At 43.4% G+C, this 21,017-nt stretch overlaps 2 protein-coding genes across 4 annotated transcripts in view; both read right to left on the bottom strand.

Moving 5' to 3' along the window:
- Positions 1-9,503, bottom strand: part of LOC110518290 (E3 ubiquitin-protein ligase TRIM16) — a 15,033-nt gene extending 5,530 nt beyond the window's left edge. The window contains exons 1-2 of the mRNA XM_090230890.1: positions 8,771-9,503; positions 8,286-8,381 (exon numbers count right to left, since the gene is read on the bottom strand). Coding sequence (XP_090087016.1) covers positions 8,286-8,381; positions 8,771-9,367 — 693 coding nt within the window. The 5' untranslated portion in view covers positions 9,368-9,503. The remainder of the gene's footprint in view (positions 1-8,285; positions 8,382-8,770) is intronic.
- Positions 9,504-17,882: 8,379 nt separating this feature from the next.
- The window catches only part of LOC110515277 (E3 ubiquitin-protein ligase TRIM16), a 150,534-nt gene continuing 147,399 nt past the window's right edge, over positions 17,883-21,017 (bottom strand). For all 3 annotated transcript variants that reach the window (XM_090230851.1, XM_090230852.1, XM_090230854.1), the window contains one exon: positions 17,883-20,786. In XM_090230851.1, coding sequence (XP_090086977.1) covers positions 20,278-20,786 — 509 coding nt within the window. In that variant the 3' untranslated portion in view covers positions 17,883-20,277. The remainder of the gene's footprint in view (positions 20,787-21,017) is intronic.

Below are 21,017 nucleotides of genomic sequence, written 5' to 3' on the forward strand. Positions count from 1 at the left end.
CAACAGGAGAAAGAGGAGCAGAACAGAGCACTAGAGGAGAGTATCAGACTGCTGGTGGAGGAGAGGTTGAGGGGGATGGAGGAGAGGGTGAGGGGGATGGAGGAGAAGTTGAGGGGGACGGCGTGTGACAGAGAACAACCCACTAGAGAGGTGGCCACCCCCACAGAGAAGCCAGCAGAACAGCCCACCTCAGCACCCGACAAAAGTCTCGACACCACAGCAGAACAGTCCACACCAGACCCTGACCATAGAGTAGACATCACAGCAGAACAGACAAATGAAGAACCCCAAGCCAAGCGTCTCTCACCCCCTCTGAGCACCCCCCCTGTCAGCCACCCTGATAGCCCTTCTGACAACCCTCTCACACCCACTGAGGACAAACACAACACACAGATTGTACTACTTATGGACTCAAATGGGAAATATATAGAAGAAAAAAAACTTTTTCACAAACACATTGTGTCTAAACTCTGGTGACCAAACACCCAGCGCGCCCTCGACCTTCTGTCTGAGGACCAACTAGGCTCACCTAGCCACATAATAATACACACAGGCACCAACAACCTGAGAACACAGCAGGAAAGGGTGACCACAGCACTGAAGGGAGTGATTGAAAAGGCTTATTCTACTTTCCCCAACGCACAAGTGGTTATCTCCACCCTGCTACCACGAAAAGACTTCCACCCTGCCACAATACAGCGGGTAAATGCAAGTATTTCCCGTGACTGTGCCTCAAAACCAAATGTCCTCCTGGCCCACCACTCCACCCTGGACTTGAACAGTCTCTATGACCAGGTCCACCTCTACAAGGCAGCAGTGCCCACCTTTGCCCGAACTCTAAAGGACATCACTCTCAAACGTATCCCCAACACTTCACACAGGAGCAACAGATCAATAGACACCCCACCCAGACCAACGAGACACCCTCCCAGACCTGCAGGACCCCCCCCCCCCCTGGACCTACACATAGAGGACCAACGTCAAGAGGAATTACATCCAGACCACAGCACCCCCAGACACATCCACACCCCCACCCCAACCAATCAACACCCCCCCACAACAGCCATGCCCACATCCCATTTAGGCCCCCTCAGATCAGACCTATGCCACTCCTGCCCACCCCATGCACCCCACCCCCGCAAAGAGGGCCTAAACATGGAAGCCACACATATGCCCAGGTAGTGAGCATGCAAACAGTCCCGACCCCCACGCTTACACTCGCCCAAGTCAATGGCATGTACCAGATGCTCAGCAGGCTCTGCTCACACTTACTGGCCTGAGGCCAAACCACGACCAAAAACATTGGACACTCTATGGAGCAAAAAGCCTTCACTATATCATCCTGGAATATCCAAGGCCTGAGGTCATCTGCCGTTGGCCTAAAGTCCCGACCCCCACGCTTACACTCGCCCAAGTCAATGGCATGTACCAGATGCTCAGCAGGCTCTGCTCACACTTACTGGCCTGAGGCCAAACCACGACCAACAACATTGGACACTCTATGGAGCAAAAAGCCTTCACTATATCATCCTGGAATATCCAAGGCCTGAGGTCATCTGCCGTTGGCCTAAAGAGCAGGAACCTGGACTTCACCAAAGAAATTGGTAATACAGACATTGTCATCCTGCAAGAAACCTGGTATAGAGGAGACGGACCCACTGGTTGCCCTCTAGGTTACAGAGAGCTGGTAGTCCAGTCCACCAAACTATCAGGTGTGAAACAGGGAAGGGACTCAGGGGGTATGCTAATTTGGTATAGAGCAGACCTAACTCACTCCATTAAATTAATCAAAACAGGAACATTCTACATTTGGCTAGAAATTCAAAAGGAAATGATCCTAACAGAGAAAAATGTCCTCTTGTGTGCTACCTTTATCCCCACACTAGAATCCCCATACTTTAATGAAGACAGCTTCTCCATCCTGGAGGGGGAAATCAATCATTTCCAGGCCCAGGGACATGTACTAGTCTGTGGCGACCTAAATGCCAGAACCGGACAAGAACCTGACACCCTCAACACACAGGGGGACAAACACCTGCCTGGGGGTGACAGCATTCCCTCCCACATATGCCCCCCTAGGCACAACTATGACAACATAACCAACAAAAACGGGTCACAACTCCTGCAGCTCTGTCGCACTCTGGGTATGTACATAGTCATTGGTAGGCTTCGAGGGGACTCCTATGGTAGGTACACCTATAGCTCATCTCTTGGCAGTAGTACTGTAGACTACTTTATCACTGACCCCAACCCAGAGTCTCTCAGAGCGTTCACAGTCAGCCCACTGACACCCCTATCAGACCATAGCAAAATCACAGTCTACTTGATCAGAGCAATACTCAATCATGAGGCATCAAAGCCAAAGGAACTGAGTAACATTAAGAAATGCAATAGATGGAAGGAATGCAGTTTGGAAACCTACCCCAAAAAAATTAGGCCACAACAAATTCAATCCCGTTTAGACAATTCCCTGGGTAAAACGTTCCACTGTAATAGTGAAGGTGTAAACTTGGCAGTAGAAAATCTTAACAGTGTATTTGACCTCTCAGCTTCCCTATCAAATCTAAAAATCTCAAATAGAAAACCGAAGAAAATGAACAACAATGACAAATGGTTTGATGAAGAATGCAAAAATCTAAGAAAGAAATTGAGAAACCTGTCCAACCAAAAACATAGAGACCCGGAAAACCTGAGTCTACGCCTTCACTATTGGTGAATCACTAAAACAATACTGAAATACACTACGGAAAAAGAAGGAACAGCATGTCAGAAATCAGCTCAATGTAATTGAAGAATCCATAGGCTCTAACCACTTCTAGGAAAATTGGAAAACACTAAACAAACAACAACACAAATAATTATCTATCCAAAATTGAGATGTATGGGTAAACCACTTCTCCAATCTTTTTGGCTCTATAACAAAGAATAAAGAGCAAAATCATATACATGATCAAAAACAGATCTTAGAATCAACTATTAAAGACTACCAGAACCCACTGGATTCTCCAATTACATTGAATGAGTTACAGGACAAAAGAAAAACCCTCCAACCCAAAAAGGCCTGTGGTGTTGATGGTATCCTCAATGAAATGATCAAATATACAGACAACAAATTCCAATTGGCTCTACTAAAACTCTTTAACATCATACTTAGCTCTGGCATCTTCCCCAATATTTGGAACCAAGGACTGATCACCCCAATCCACAAAAGTGGAGACAAATTTGACCCCAATAACTACCGTGGAATATGCGTCAACAGTAACCTTGGGAAAATCCTCTGCATTATCATTAACAGCAGACTCGTACATTTCCTCAATGAAAATGTACTGAGCAAATGTCAAATTGGCTTTTTACCAAATTACCGTACAACAGACCATGTATTCACCCTGCACACCCTAATTGACAACCAAACAAACCAAAACAAAGGCAAAGTCTTCTCATGCTTTGTTGATTTCAAAAAAGCCTTTGACTCAATTTGGCATGAGGGTCTGCTATACAAACAGATGGAAAGTGGTGTTGGGGTGAAACATATGACATTATGAAATCCATGCACAAAAACAACAAGTGTGCGTGCGGTTAAAATTGGCAAAAAACACAGATTTCTTTACACAGGGTCGTGGAGTGAGACAGGGATGCAGCTTAAGCCCCACCCTCTTCAACAAATGCATAAACGAATTGGCGCGGGCACTAGAAAAGTCTGAAGCACCCGGCCTCACCCTACTAGAATCCGAAGTCAAATGTCTGCTGTTTGCTGATGATCTGGTGCTTCTGTCACCAACCAATGAGGGCCTACAGAAGCACCTAATATCTTCTGCACAGATTCTGTCAGACCTGGGCCCTGACAGTAAATCTCAGTAAGACCAAAATAATAGTGTTCCAAAAAAGGTCCAGTCACCAGGACCACAAATACAAATTCCATCTAGACACTGTTGCCCTAGAGCACACAAAAAACTATACATACCTTGGTCTAAACATCAGCGCCACAGGTAACTTCCACAAAGCTGTGAACGATCTGAGAGACAAGGCAAGAAGGGCATTCTATGCCATCAAAGAAACATAAATTTCAACATACCAATTAGGATTTGGCTAAAAATACTTGAATCAGTCATAGAGCCCATTGCCCTTTATGGTTGTGAGGTCTGGGGTCCGCTCACCAACCAAGACTTCACAAAATGGGACAAACACCAAATTGAGACTCTGCATGCAGAATTCTGCAAAAATATCCTCCGTGTACAACGTAGAACACCAAATAATGCATGCAGAGCAGAATTAGGCCGATACCCACTAAATATCAAAATCCAGAAAAGAGCCGTTAAATTCTATAACCACCTAAAAGGAAGCGATTCACAAACCTTCCACAACAAAGCCATCACCTACAGAGAGATGAACCTGGAGAAGAGTCCCCTAAGCAAGCTGGTCCTGGGGCTCTGTTCACAAACACAAACGCGCCCTACAGAGCCCCAGGACAGCAGCACAATTGGACCCAAGCAAATCATGAGAAAACAAAAAGATAATTACTTGACACATTGGAAAGAATTAACAAAAAAACAGAGCAAACTAGAATGCTATTTGGCCCTACACAGAGAGTACACAGCGGCAGAATACCTGACCACTGTGACTGACCCAAAATTAAGGAAAGCTTTGACTATGTACAGACTCAGTGAGCATAGCCTTGCTATTGAGAAAGGCCGCCGTAGGCAGACATGGCTCTCAAGAGAAGACAGGCTATGTGCTCACTGCCCACAAAATGAGGTGGAAACTGAGCTGCACTTCCTAACCTCCTGCCCAATGTATGACCATATTAGAGATACATATTTCCCTCAGATTACACAGATCCAAAAAGAATTCGAAAACAAATCCAATTTTGATAAACTCCCATATCTACTGGGTGAAATTCCACAGTGTGCCATCACAGCAGCAAGATTTGTGACCTGTTGCCACGAGAAAAGGGCAACCAGTGAAGAACAAACACCATTGTAAATACAACCCATATTTATGCTTATTTTCCGTTGTATACCTTAACCATTTGTCCATTGTTAAAACACTGTATATATATATATATATATATAATATGACATTTGTAATGTCTTTATTGTTTTGAAACTTCTGTATGTGTAATGTTTACTGTTAATTTTAATTGTTTATTTCACTTGTGTATATTATCTACCTCACTTGCTTTGGCAATGTTAACACATGTTTCCCATGCCAATAAAGCCCCTTGAATTGAATTGAAATTTAGAGAGAGAGCGAGAGAGAGAGAGAGAGAGGGAGAAAGAGAGAGACAGAGAGAGACAGAGAGGGAGAGAGAGACAGAGAGAGAGACAGTAGGTACAGTATCCTCTCTGGAACTCATTGAGTCAGACCTCTGCCACCCTGCTCTCCAGGTCCACCAGGCCTTGTCCTCCCTCTTGGACAGTCAGGTACAGAACGCCTCTTGGTCCTGCTCTACTCTCCTCCCTTCTGGACAGACAGGTACAGAACACCTCTTGGTCCTGCTCTACTCTCCTCCCTCCTGAACAGACAGGTACAGAACTCCTCTTGGTCCTGCTCTACTCTCCTCCCTCCTGGACAGACAGGTACAGAACACCTCTTGGTCCTGCTCTACTCTCCTCCCTCCTGGACAGACAGGTACAGAACACCTCTTGGTCCTGCTCTACTCTCCTCCCTCCTGGACAGAATATCCCTCTCTCTCCGGCCATGACAGTACACACACAGGCCTATAGGCCCACACTCACTAGCCTATAGGCCCAAACTCACTAGCCTATAGGCCCACACTCACTAGCCTATAGGCCCACACTCACTAGCCGGGTAACACCCCCATATGTCCGGGGTTAACTAGATATTATCTGAGTCATTTATAGCCTGGCACAGATAGTAAAACTACATTAAATACAACGTTAACTAGATATTATCTGTGTCATTTATAGCCTGGCACAGATAGTAAAACTACATTAAATACAACGCTGCCAACCAGATAGAAGGACCAGTTCAATGTACAATGTCCTAAACACAATGGAGTAAACACCACCTCTTCCTTCCTAATCTGACCTTTGAATCTTGGTCCACCGACCTTTAGAGGACATATAAATGCCGTCCCTTGGGCTCAGAGTCCCATCTCTTCTGCCACAAATCTATCAAAATGTCTCTGATCTTACATTTGGCCCCACCTCTACTCAGTGGAAGATTATTATCCATTATATCTTGTTTCAAAGCTCTTTTAGATAACTGGTCTACAATATAATTTCCTTCCACACCTGAATGTGCTGGGACCCAGCAGAATCTCACTACCTCAACCATTCTCTCAATTCTCCATAGTAACATTAATACCTCCAATAGTATGGCAGCTACTCGGCCTCCGACTACAAGGCACTACAGAGGGTAGTGCGAATGGCCCAGTACATCACCAAGGGCAGGGCAAGCGGTACCGGAGCACCAAGTCTAGGTCCAGGTCCAAGAGGCTTCTAAACAGCGTCTACCCCCAAGCCATAAGACTCCTCAACATGTAATCAAATGGCTCCCCAGACTATTTGCATTTTACACCACTGCTACTCTCTGTTACTATCATCTATGCATTGTCACTTTAATTACTCTACCTTCATGTACATTCATTACCTCAACTAACCGATGCCTCAGCGCATTGACTCTGTATCGGTACCCCCTGTATATAGCCTCTACATTGACTCTGTACCGGTACCCCCCTGTATATAGCCTCCACATTGACTCTGTACCGTAATACCCTGTATTTAGCCTCCACATTGACTCTGTACCGGTACCCCCCTGTATATAGCCTCCACATTCTACATATCTGCACATCAAATCCAGGAAGGTAAACGCCTGCTCCTGTGCTCCACTATCTGGGTTCTACATATCTGCACATCAAATCCAGGAAGGTAAACGCCTGCTCCTGTGCGCCACTATCTGGGTTCTACATATCTACACATCAAATCCAGGAAGGTAAACGCCTGCTCCTGTGCTCCACTATCTCGGTTCTACATATCTGCACATCAAATCCAGGAAGGTAAAGACCTGCTCCTGGGCTCCACTATCTGGGTTCTACATATCTACACATCAAATCCAGGAAGGTAAACGCCTGCTCCTGTGCTCCACTATCTGGGTCCTACATATCTGCACATCAAATCCAGGAAGGTAAACGCCTGCTCCTGTGCTCCACTATCTGGGTTCTACATATCTGCACATCAAATCCAGGAAGGTAAAGACCTGCTCCTGGGCTCCACTATCTGGGTTCTACATATCTACACATCAAATCCAGGAAGGTAAACGCCTGCTCCTGTGCTCCACTATCTGGGTTCTACATATCTGCACATAAAATCCAGGAAGGTAAAGACCTGCTCCTGTGCTCCACTATCTGGGTTATTGGATCCATCTGTGAAAAGCGGGAAAACAGCTTAACTTCTACCAATGTAATTGTCAACCAGTTTCCCTTCATCACTGACTTCTGACCAATCTTTCCTTTTCTCTACCAAGGTCAGATCAACAACAGGATCTGGGAGTAACCATGGAGGAACATCCCCTATCACCACAGAAGGGCCAACCTCCAACTCCCTCAAACCACTCTCATCAGCAAGCTTTCCAACTGTCCAACCAAAACAACTGCCTTGTCTACTAGTATATTCCCATCAGTCATCTAGAACAGTAGCAGTGGGATGCTCAACCTCACAGCCTTTCAACCCAATAAGCTGCTGACAATTTATTACGTCTTATATCCAAAGGCATCTCACCTGCCTCCACTAGTAAGACACATACAGATGTTGATTTAAATGCACCAATACATATCCTTAAAGCTAAATACTGGATTCTGTCCAGCTTCTGAAGACAAGTCTTTACTGCTGTTCCATAAACACCTGTAATCAACTGTTGTCCTGATCAGAGCTCTATAAATATCCATCAACGATTGTCTGTCAGCATCCCATTCACTATAACTGGCAAGAATCCTACCCTGTCTTTCTTGTAATATTAATTAATGTTTGTTCATTAGGAAGGGGTTATATGGCATGGACCTAGGAAGAAAGGAATGTATGTTGAAAGAGAACGGAGAGGGTCATTAACCTATGTTTGAACCGACCTGGCTGTAAATCTGTGGAGATAAGAGAGGATAAGAGAGGACAGGGGATAAGAGAGGACATGGGATAAGATAGGGCAGGGGATAAGATAGGACAGAGGATAAGAGAGGACAGGGGATAAGAGAGGACATGGGATAAGAGAGGACAGAGGATAAGAGAGGAGAGAAGTGAAATGGTGTGTCTCCTCTGTTCAACAATACTCACCTTGAAAGACTTCACAGCCTGTTTGAGCTCCTTCAGCTTCTTCTCTCTCTCCTGGAATCTCTGCTGGACCTTCTGCTGACTCATCCCCAGCTGCCTCTGTGGAGAATCACTCTTCAATGAGCTATCAAGCTTTATTTGTCCAGTAGATCAATAGTATAGTAATGTGACATAGGACCCATAGAGAGGAAGGTCTACAATCCTGAGGAAGTCCCTTTACAATATTATATTATGTTGCTATGTGAATCATTATAGTTTTTATGGTAGGCCTACATGTATCAAGGGGTTGAGACTGAACTTTGGACTCATAAAAGGCCATTCAGAATGATAATAGTGTTTGAGTCAACATATCTATATACTCAAGGTTTGTGTTCATATTTGTGGATCCATTTCATTTGAATGATCTCATATTCAAACAGTCTTAGTTCCTACTGTATCTTTAATTCTTTGTTTATCAGACAGTCACCAACAAGTTGTTCTGGTCTTACCTGTTTCTCAGTCCTCTCTTCTGCAGCTGACACTGTATCATGGCCTTTATGTTCATCCATCACACACAGATAACAGATACACTGCTGATCGGTACGACAGTAAACCTCCAGCAGTTTGTCATGATGAGAGCAGATCTTCTCCTGTAGTTGTGCCGTGGCTTTGACCAGCTGGTGCTTCTTCAAAGCAGAAGATTCATAGTGAGGTTGGAGGTGAGTCTCACAGTAAGAGGCCAGACACACCAGACAGGACATGAGGGCTTTCTGCTTTCTGGTCCCAGTGCAGACATCACACCCCACATCTCCAGGTCCAGCATAGCACAGAGCAGGAGGGGGAGCAGCCTGGAGTCCTGTCTTCCTCAGTTTCTCCACCAGCTCAGCCAACATGTTATTTTTCCTCAGAGTTGGCCTTGGAGTGAAGGTCTCTCTGCACTGAGGACAGCAATAGACCTTTTTCAGAACATCCTGATCCCAGCAGCCCTCAATACAGCTCCTACAGTAACTGTGTCCACAGGGAATAACCACCGGCTCTTTCAGTAGATCCAGACAGACAGAACAACAGAACTGGTCCTGGTCCAGCAGAACTCCCTGTTGAGCCATTTGGACGGTTGTTCACGGTTGTTCACTCTCACACAGACAGACGACAGAGAGACTCAGATCAGTTGCGTTTCCTCAGAAGAGAGTTTGTGGGAGGGGGAGGGACATCCTGGTTCTGCCAGAGGGGTGGGGTTAGAAGGAGGGAGGGGTTAGAGGAATGGAGGAAGAGAGTGAGGAACTGCATGCAACAGCAAGAGGGAGACAAATAGTTTTGTTCCAAGGTTAGAGCCCTTAACATGGAACAAATGACATAATGAATCTGAAAATGTGAGTTGTTAGAATATATGAAGGGTAACATTTTCTATGAAGTACGTATGTATCATTATTTGAATGACCTTTGTCGTGTCTTTACTATCATTAACTGAAGACTGATAGTTTTTATCAAAGATTCTCTGTAATTAGTTACTATGCAATCAACTGATTAATCACGTAACTGTAATTAACTAGGAAATAGGGGGAACCAAGGAATGTATTCAGATTACAAAGTTAGAATTTCCCAATATAACCTTTCAGATATTTTCATATCTGATCAATCGTCTTCTGATTAATGATTCATTTATTTTACCTCACGTTAGTCTCATTCCAAACATCGTAAATTGTTGGTTATCTGCACAAACCCAGTCTTCACTATGAGTTATCCATACATCATTTGTCTTAAATAATTTATTTATTACTAAGTAATTCACAGAAATGCATAAGCAAACAGACATGGTAAATGTGGTTACATGAAATGATAGGAGAATGTGCTCTAGTGGGCTGAACCGGCTTGTTAGACAAGGGAGAAGCGGGGACTAAGACGTCACTACAGAGTGATAATTATAACAATTAAAATGCTAATCCTTTACACATGAATGCTCACTCATTCGGGAACAATTGCAATCAATATATATATTTACGCTCAGTCATTTGTAGAATTGTCCGTCTCTCCCGCTCTCTCTCTGTCTTGGTTAGAGGGGATAGTTCAAAGTGACATTCATTATAGAATGGATGTTTCGGCTGTTGCCGTTCATAGGTGGTGTGATCGTGGTTAATGATTCTAACAATTTTCCTCCTGAATGGAGGGTTCTATTTATTAGTGACATGTATATTAACCATTGTAAGGGAACACCCCCCTAAAATGGATAAAAATGAATGGGAAGTCATTGGCACTGGCCAAACCATATATGTGTGTTAACCATTGGAAGACTGGAGATTCCCTTCCACGTGTTGCGCTCTGAGTGACTCCTATGCCGCTGTTGTTAGGGGTAATTTGATTGGTTAGGTCTCTAACCTTCTACTGATTGTAGCTAGACTGACTGACTGTCGCTGGTATTGGTACTGGTGCTCAAAGGGACCAGTTATCCTACGGATTTATTCTTAAATATTATACTACCGGAACACATGATTGGAGCATTTTACTAGTTGTATTGTAGTTGAACCTGCACATGGCAAGGAATGATTATAGTTGTGATTTGTTTTGGAGGTGGACAAGTCCACTGGACGTCCTTTACGACCAGTGTGGTACACCTCAGTAATATCTTAGATGTGTTCTAAGATAATCCCCGTCTAGGGGCCTGTCTGCTCCTCACTGTTCTCATTGGGGAGTTTACAACTAGATTTGATTTATGCTCTAGCGACCTCATATGGTGTTGTCCGTAGTCTCGACCCTCCCCACCGACCTCGATGAGGCTCATCATGGGTCTGGGCTACTATTCCCCCCCTTTGTGTCTCCGGACCCCCCCACCAGCGGGTGGTGTTGGTGTCCGAGGCGCAAACGCAAAGGTCGGACCCTATGTACGAGTTGTCAGCGGCACCATTGTTATGAGACTGGCTGTAACCTTTCAACCAAATCCTGGTGTTTGTGCTTCAACACCCTCATTGGCTGTCGAGGTCTGTCACCACCGTGTCCGCATGTGGCAACCTCTTCAGTACCTGCGAACTGAGACGAGGATATCGGTCTGTGATATGTCCGAAGGGCAAGAGAAGTTCATCTCAACTATCGTATTGCACGACTGCAAGGAGGAGGGAAGTTGCTCATTCACAGAGACAGCTGGCTCAAAATCATGACAAGAATGGTCAATCAGATCGGCGGATGGAATGTGTCGAGATATCGTAATATCTCCTTGGATTGGATTCTGCCCCAAGAGGTTTCTAAATGTCTTTTTCCCAAGGAAAACAGATACTCCTCATGAATGACTGTGTTGCAGCTAGCGTCAGGGGAAGACAGTATGGTCAGTGGAGAAGGCAAGGTGGCCTGTGACCTGGTTGGTTTTCCAATCCATCATTGGGAGTAACCTATCCATCAAGTCTACTCCAAGCAGGGGTACAGTTTCGAGGCTGGTAACATACACAGAGAGAACGAGCGATACGTCCTTGAAGTGTAGTTTCAGCATGACTCTCAATGTTTAATTGGCTTCAAAGCCATTTTGAGATCATCAAACAATGTTTGAAAGATGAGTGATATTGTCGCACCCGAATCAATTAATAATCCTTTTAGAGCTACCCCCTACTTTGTGCAATTTCCGCCTGAAGACATACCCAAATCTAACAGCTTGTAGCTCAGGCACAGACCCAAGGACATGCATATTTGTGGTACCATTTGAAAGAAAACACTCTGAAGTTTGTGTAAATGTGAATTGAATGTAGGCGAATATAACACAATAGATCTGGTTTAGATAATACAATGAAAAAAACATATGTTTTATATTTTTATTATTGTATCATCATATTTACAATGAACAAGACAAAACAAACATTCAGATAGGATGATGGGGACAATTTCAGTGAAACACATAAGAGGGCAACAGTACTTTCAGAAAGTTTCAGAAAACTTCCAAAATGAGTTACATGCTACATGACATTTATCATGAAGTCACCCAAATGTGCCCAAGTGGCCAAATTGGTGAAGGTTTGAAACAAATAACTATATACAAAATACCAAAATTTCCGCCTGAAGACATACCCAAATCTAACAGCCTGTAGCTCAGGCACAGACCCAAGGACATGCATATTTGTGGTACCATTTGAAAGAAAACACTCTGAAGTTTGTGTAAATGTGAATTGAATGTAGGCGAATATAACACAATAGATCTGGTTTAGATAATACAATGAAAAAAACATATGTTTTATATTTTTATTATTGTATCATCATATTTACAATGAACAAGACAAAACAAACATTCAGATAGGATGATGGGGACAATTTCAGTGAAACACATAAGAGGGCAACAGTACTTTCAGAAAGTTTCAGAAAACTTCCAAAATGAGTTACATGCTACATGACATTTATCATGAAGTCACCCAAATGTGCCCAAGTGGCCAAATTGGTGAAGGTTTGAAACAAATAACTATATACAAAATACCAAAATTTCCGCCTGAAGACATACCCAAATCTAACAGCCTGTAGCTCAGGCACAGACCCAAGGACATGCATATTTGTGGTACCATTTGAAAGAAAACACTCTGAAGTTTGTGTAAATGTGAACACACCCACCCCCCCCCCCCCCCCCCCAAAAAAAAAAAAAATGGGGGAAAAAAATAATTATTGATAAAAATATACATTTACAAAGTTACATGGGTATTTACACACTTTCAATATTTGGAAGACCCTCAGTCCTCTATCTGAAGCATGGTCCAAGGGCTAAGGTCCTCCGAGAGAGAGAAGGAGAGAAAGAGAGAGCAGACTTAAATTCACACAAGACACCGGATAAGACAGGAAAAGTACTCCAGATATAACATACTGACCCTAACCCCCAACCACTTTGCCAAAACTCTAGACAATATTCTGCTACTGATGCCAGATGCCATAGCAGTCTCTTTCTGATGTAAAGCAGAGGGTCACTGAGCAGTCTCTTTCTGATGTAAAGCAGAGGGTCACTGAGCACGTGGGGCATGTGATGGGAGACTTCATCTTGCAAACAACACAGCAACGCCTCCATGCTGAGCCCTTTTGGCCCTTCGGCACATCCAGGCCTGCACAAATATATTTGGGCAGATGAACACTTGTGGCAGAAGGGACAGAAGGGACAGGGCTTGGTGCAGTGGTGCTGTGGCCAGCAAGCTCCTAGATGAGCTGCTCTCTGAAGGCTTTCTGTGAGAGGAAGGACTTTCCACAGCTCTTAGCCATTTCCTTGTGTAGGATGAATGCATTCACCACAGCAATGTCGATGAAATGATAGAAGGTCTTGTACCATTTCATTGTCTTATGTAGAACATTGTAATAGCCTATCAGCGCATCTGATAGGTCGACACCTCCCATGCTCTTGTTGTAGTCCTTTACTACAGTTGGAATGGGGACATTTTTGGTGGTCCATACTTACATATACATATAAACCCCAGCATTATTTAAAGAAGGGAACAGCGTCAAGACATCCAGGACTTAACGGACTGTGAGGAAGGTTTGGCCCTGGACCAGGAGGGAGAAATCTAACAACAAGAGAAACCGAGAGGTTTTAATAAAGTGAATAGCACAATAAAACGAAACTAGGGAGCAAAATAAATAGGAATATCTCAGGAAGTTAAAGGAATAAACAGACAAATAAACCCGGAAACAAGAATATCAGTAACGTTAGAACAAATAAGGAAGTTAGTAAATGAAAGAGCAGCAATAATAAAAATATAAACTGTCAGTAGACTAATATTAAAGACAATACTAGTAACTAGCAGACCTAACACAGGAAAAGGAATACAACTGAGACTGATGGTAGGAAGACCACAAATACAGGCTGCAAAAATGAGTAAAACAGCAGAATAAATTCTGGGCGCCAGGCGTCCCCTATGTAAGGAAGAACTAATAGAAATGTTTAGAAATGGGAAAACGCAGCAGGAAAATGGCCACTAAATGGTCAGAGGAGGGAACATTTGATGTCTCAGTATGTGAGGAAATGGAAACTCTAATAAAAACACATAAAACAAGTGACACAGGAAAGAAGAGGATCAATAAAAGAGAACACGAGGTGCTAAACATGTTCAAAGCAGAAGGATTGTTGGAAAGTATAAAGAAAACTGGAGGAATGTTGAAGAAAGAATGAAAAGTCAGACAGGAAGAAGGTGGAATGGTTGGCAGAACCCCCACCATACACCAGTGGGTAAAACCCACACCATGCACCAGTGGGTAAAACCCCCACCATACACCAGTGGGTAAAATCTCCACCATACACCAGTGGGTAAAACCCCCACCATACACCAGTGGGTAAAATCTCCACCATACACCAGTGGGTAAAACCTACACCATACACCAGTGGGTAAAACCCCCACCATGCACCAGTGGGTAAAACCCCCACCATACACCAGTGGGTAAAACCTCCACCATACACCAGTGGGTAAAACCCCCACCATACACCAGTGGGTAAAACCTCCACCATGCACCAGTGGGTAAAACCAGTGGGTAAAACCCCCACCATACACCAGTGGGTAAAACCAGTGGGTAAAACCCCCACCATAAACCAGTGGGTAAAACCCCCACCAGGCACCAGTGGGTAAAACCCCCACCAGGCACCAGTGGGTAAAACCCCCACCATACACCAGTGGGTAAAACCCCCACCATGCACCAGTGGGTAAAACCAGTGGGTAAAACCCCCACCATACACCAGTGGGTAAAACTAGTGGGTAAAACCCCCACCATGCACCAGTGGGTAAAACCCCCACCATGCACCAGTGGGTAAAACCAGAAAGTCAGACAGGAAGAAGGTGGAAGGGTTGGCAAAACAAAAAGACTGGGTTAGCCTCGGTTCGATTCATCCTTTTGAGAGCAGCAGGAGAGGAAATGTCACATATCGGTGTATAGCCTCGGTTCGATCGATAGAGGTTTATAGAGGTTTCATGATGAGAGTAAAGACAGTGGATTTACAATTATCATGTTTGGTTTATAATTAATACATTTAATGATGAGAGTAAAGACAATGGATTTACAATTATCATGTTTGGTTTATAATTAATACATTTAATGATGAGAGTAAAGACAGTGGATTTACAATTATCATGTTTAGTTTATAATTAATACATTTAATGATGAGAGTAAAGACAGTGGATTTACAATTATCATGTTTAGTTTATAATTAATACATTTAATGATGAGAGTAAAGACAGTGGATTTACAATTATCATGTTTGGTTTATAATTCATACATTTAATGATGAGAGTAAGGACAGTGGATTTACAATTATCATGTTTGGTTTATAATTAATACATTTAATGATGAGAGTAAAGACAATGGATTTACAATTATCATGTTTGGTTTATAATTAATACATTTAATGATGAGAGTAAAGACAGTGGATTTACAATTATCATGTTTGGTTTATAATTCATACTTTTGGCTTGCTGATTAATATGTAACATAGTGAATGGTAACGAAATGTACAATTTCTTTTCCAGAAAAGGGGGTTTCATTATCTCTCGTTGGAATGTCCCCGGAGACTGTGGTATCGGGGAGAGCAGTATAAAAGTATCTGGATTAGGCCATAAACAGACTTCCAGATAAGTGAGGCCTTGTTCAGGTGTGTTTTTGACCTACGGTTCACCAGCACACACACACAATTTACTGGTTACGAATATGCATTAGTGGTGTTGATACTGTGGGATTTACCTTGGATGGGGTCTTTTCAATTCAGTTGTAAATTGGGTTTGCAGAAGGATGGAAATGTTTGGAAGGTTTTGAAATGATTTGTGAAGGACAGGGAAAGAAAAGAGAGAGGGAATATTTAATGGTGTCAAATGCCCCAAATGCCCTCACTTTCTGTTGAGACCAGAACAATCTCACTAGAAATGATAGAAACAGAGGGATTAAATTATAAAATGAATGAGAAACACCAGTTTCTACTCTATTTAACCATTGCTTTATGAGACAAGTTGATTGGTTATTCAAATTAGTTTATTTTTTATTTAACATGTTTTTGAATCATGTTGGAGACTGGAGCACACTGCAGTCCCTTTCAGGTCCATAGGGTTTTACTGCCCCCTGCTGGAGACTGGAGCACACTTCAGTCCCTTTCAGGTACATAGGGTTTTACTGCCCCCTGCTGGAGACTGGAGCACACTGCAGTCTCTTTCAGGTCCATAGGGTTTTACTGCCCCCTGCTGGAGACTGGAGCACACTGCAGTCCCTTTCAGGTCCATAGGGTTTTACTGCCCCCTGCTGGAGACTGGAGCACACTGCAGTCCCTTTCAGGTCCATAGGGTTTTACTACCCCCTGCTGGAGACTGGAGCACACTGCAGTCCCTTTCAGGTCCATAGGGTTTTACTGCCCCCTGCTGGAGACTGGAACACACTTCAGTCCCTTTCAGGTACATAGGGTTTTACTGCCCCCTGCTGGAGACTGGAGCACACTGCAGTCCCTTTCAGGTCCATAGGGTTTTACTGCCCCCTGCTGGAGACTGGAGCACACTGCAGTCCCTTTCAGGTCCATATTGTTTTACTGCCCCCTGCTGGAGACTGGAGCACTCTGCAGTCCCTTTCAGGACCATAGGGTGTTACTGCCCCCTGCTGTGACGGATCCAACAAATATCCCCAGGTCCCATCTCATCCAACACATCAATGACTCTTATAGGAGGGAGGGAGCATTACCCATGTTAAGCTATGGAATGAACTGGACATTTTATGGTGAATTTTAGTATGGACTATCAATACAGATACTGTATGTAGAACCATAGTAAAGACCAGTATGGACTATCAATACAGGTACTGTATGTAGAACCATAGTAAAGACCAGTATGGACTATCAATACAGATACTGTATGTAGAACCATAGTAAAGACCAGTATGGACTATCAATACAGAGACTGTATGTAGAACCATAGTAAAGACCAGTATGGACTATCAATACAGATACTGTATGTAGAACCATAGTAAAGACCAGTATGGACTATCAATACAGGTACTGTATGTAGAGCCATAGTAAAGACCAGTATGGACTATCAATACAGATACTGTATGTAGAACCATAGTAAAGACCAGTATGGACTATCAATACAGGTACTGTATGTAGAACCATAGTAAAGACCAGTATGGACTATCAATACAGATACTGTATGTAGAACCATAGTAAAGACCAGTATGGACTATCAATACAGATACTGTATGTAGAACCATAGTAAAGACCAGTATGGACTATCAATACAAAGTGACCATTTAGAATGAGGCCCAGTTCAATGAGAGGAAGTCTTAACAGAACTGGGGGATGACAGACAGGAAGTGGGGGGGTGGAGATCTAATATATTGTTGTGCCAAACACTAAAGCATGATATTGTAATAAATCTACACCCTATTCCCTACGTAGAACACTACTTTAGACCTGGTCAGAAGCACCGTAGTGCACTACGTAGGGAATAAGGAACCATTTGGAACAGAGACAGTAATTCCCCTGAACATCTTCCTCTTCCTCATCTGGTTTCTTGAACAGCCCTTCACTCCTCCCCTCTTCCTCCCCTCCTCCCTTTTCATTCTATTCTATCAGCCACACCACTAGCTCACCTCCACACAATACATTTACAAGTTAAAGACACACCTTGGAATAAATAACAAAGGAAAACTATTACTAGATGAAGTTGAGTGTTTTTTATTATTTCCCATCACCATAAATCATATTTAATCACTGAACAGTAGCAGACCTAACTTCATCTGTTCCTGACTCTGGATAGTGGATTAAAAAGACCATCAATCTCCAATGATATTAAAGTACTATTCTGAACATTACTGATATACTGAGTGGCAAGTCAAGATATCTGCTGGTTTTATTGTTTGGTCAACAGCACCACCTGCTGGACAGGTTTAATGTTGCTGGACTGAGCAGTATGGGAGGATGAAAGATGACACATTTAGGGCCGGTTTCCTGGACATCTACATTGAACATACTGTTTAGTCCAGGACTAGGATTCATCTGTGTCTGGGAAACCAGACCATATAGTTTAGTAGAAAGTAAGTGATACCAGCTTGTAGTGGGCTGACTAGTCCTGAATTGTCCTTTAGTTCCTGGACCATTTTCCATGCAGCTCCAGGTGACAGAGAACACATCAATTAGGACCGAGCCAACAAGCTGATCAATGATACTGAGGAGAATTACATAGAGACAGAGAACCAACTGAGAAAACATATCAATGGTTCTGAATGACAACCAATATACATCAACACCAGACATCATGATTCATGGAAATGTACAAGATTAAAACATTGTATTGAATTTTAATTAATAACAAATCAGTTTACAGTTTAACCAGCTCAGCTATAGACTACACCAGCATGACTAGTATCTATGTGGACCCTACTACAGTTTAACCAGCTCAGCTATAGACTACACCAGCATGACTAGTATCTATGTGGACCCTACTACAGTTTAACCAGCTCAGCTATAGACTACACCAGCATGACTAGTATCTATGTGGACCCTACTACAGTTTAACCAGCTCAGCTATAGACTACACCAGCATGACTAGTATCTATGTGGACCCTACTATAGTTTAACCAGCTCAGCTATATACTACACCAGCATGACTAGTATCTATGTGGACCCTACTACAGTTTAACCAGCTCAGCTATAGACTACACCAGCATGACTAGTATCTATGTGGACCCTACTACAGTTTAACCAGCTCAGCTATAGACTACACCAGCATGACTAGTATCTATGTGGACCCTACTACAGTTTAACCAGCTCAGCTATAGACTACACCAGCATGACAAGTATCTATGTGGACCCTACTACAGTTTAACCAGCTCAGCTATAGACTACACCAGCATGACTAGTATCTATGTGGACCCTACTACAGTTTAACCAGCTCAGCTATAGACTACACCAGCATGACTAGTATCTATGTGGACCCTACTACAGTTTAACCAGCTCAGCTATAGACTACACCAGCATGACTAGTATCTATGTGGACCCTACTACAGTTTAACCAGCTCAGCTATAGACTACACCAGCATGACTAGTATCTATGTGGACCCTACTACAGTTTAACCAGCTCAGCTATAGACTACACCAGCATGACTAGTATCTATGTGGACCCTACTATAGTTTAACCAGCTCAGCTATATACTACACCAGCATGACTAGTATCTATGTGGACCCTACTACAGTTTAACCAGCTCAGCTATAGACTACACCAGCATGACTAGTATCTATGTGGACCCTACTACAGTTTAACCAGCTCAGCTATAGACTACACCAGCATGACTAGTATCTATGTGGACCCTACTACAGTTTAACCAGCTCAGCTATAGACTACAACAGCATGACTACTATCTATGTGGACCCTACTACAGTTTAACCAGCTCAGCTATAGACTACACCAGCATGACTAGTATCTATGTGGACCCTCCTACAGTTTAACCAGCTCAGCTATAGACTACACCAGCATGACTAGTATCTATGTGGACCCTACTACAGTTTAACCAGCTCAGCTATAGACTACACCAGCATGACTAGTATCTATGTGGACCCTACTACAGTTTAACCAGCTCAGCTATAGACTACACCAGCATGACTAGTATCTATGTGGACCCTACTACAGTTTAACCAGCTCAGCTATAGACTACACCAGCATGACTAGTGTCTATGTGGACCCTACTACAGTTTAACCAGCTCAGCTATAGACTACACCAGCATGACTAGTATCTATGTGGACCCTACTACAGTTTAACCAGCTCAGCTATAGACTACACCAGCATGACTAGTATCTATGTGGACCCTACTACAGTTTAACCAGCTCAGCTATAGACTACACCAGCATGACTAGTATCTATGTGGACCCTACTACAGTTTAACCAGCTCAGCTATAGACTACACCAGCATGACTAGTATCTATGTGGACCCTACTACAGTTTAACCAGCTCAGCTATAGACTACACCAGCATGACTAGTATCTATGTGGACCCTACTACAGTTTAACCAGCTCAGCTATAGACTACACCAGCATGACTAGTATCTATGTGGACCCTACTACAGTTTAACCAGCTCAGCAGTACCATCGAGCCAAAACCCAAGATAGAGGGGCTGAGTGAATGTGGTCTGGACTCTGTGGAGGAGGGTCATTGTGTCAGAGACACTGTAGAAGGACAGAGTACCTGCCTTGTGATCCAGGTACACTCCTACTCTGGAGGACTGAGGGCCTGATACTTTAGTCTCAACATTATTGTGTCTGAAACAATAACCACCACTAGAGCACTCTAAACTCCAGGACTTGTTATTGAATCCAAATGCACCATCATCCTCTGTTCTGCTGATGTCTTTATATGAGACTGCTGTATCAACTTCACCAGTCCACTCCACCTCCCAGTAACAGCATCCAGACAGACCCTCTCTACACAGAACCTGACAGTAGTTGGTGAATCTGTCTGGATGGACAGGATATGGTTGGACTTGGCCTGTATAGGTCACCTTTCTGTTCCCTTTAGACAGAGAGAGGCGTGTTTGTGCTGTGTTTGGGTCCAGTGTGAGCTGACAGGAATCTGGGAGAAGAGCAGAGACCAATGAGGGGAGTCAGAACAATAAGTTAAGTCAGATACTGTATCTACCCTGTCTTTGATTAGAGCACAGCAGAGATCAAATCAGAGAAATATGAGGAGTCAGATAGATACCCAGTCTTTGATTAGATCTACTATTGCTATATATTTCTAGAGGGATTGTTAGGAGTGTCAGTAAAAAGAGACTGTTAGTTACTTCACAATAAAGAGACTCAC

This window comes from Oncorhynchus mykiss, chromosome 4, assembly GCF_057628025.1.
Source record: "Oncorhynchus mykiss isolate SJ-2025 chromosome 4, ASM5762802v1, whole genome shotgun sequence".
Taxonomy (NCBI): Eukaryota; Metazoa; Chordata; class Actinopteri; order Salmoniformes; family Salmonidae; genus Oncorhynchus; species Oncorhynchus mykiss.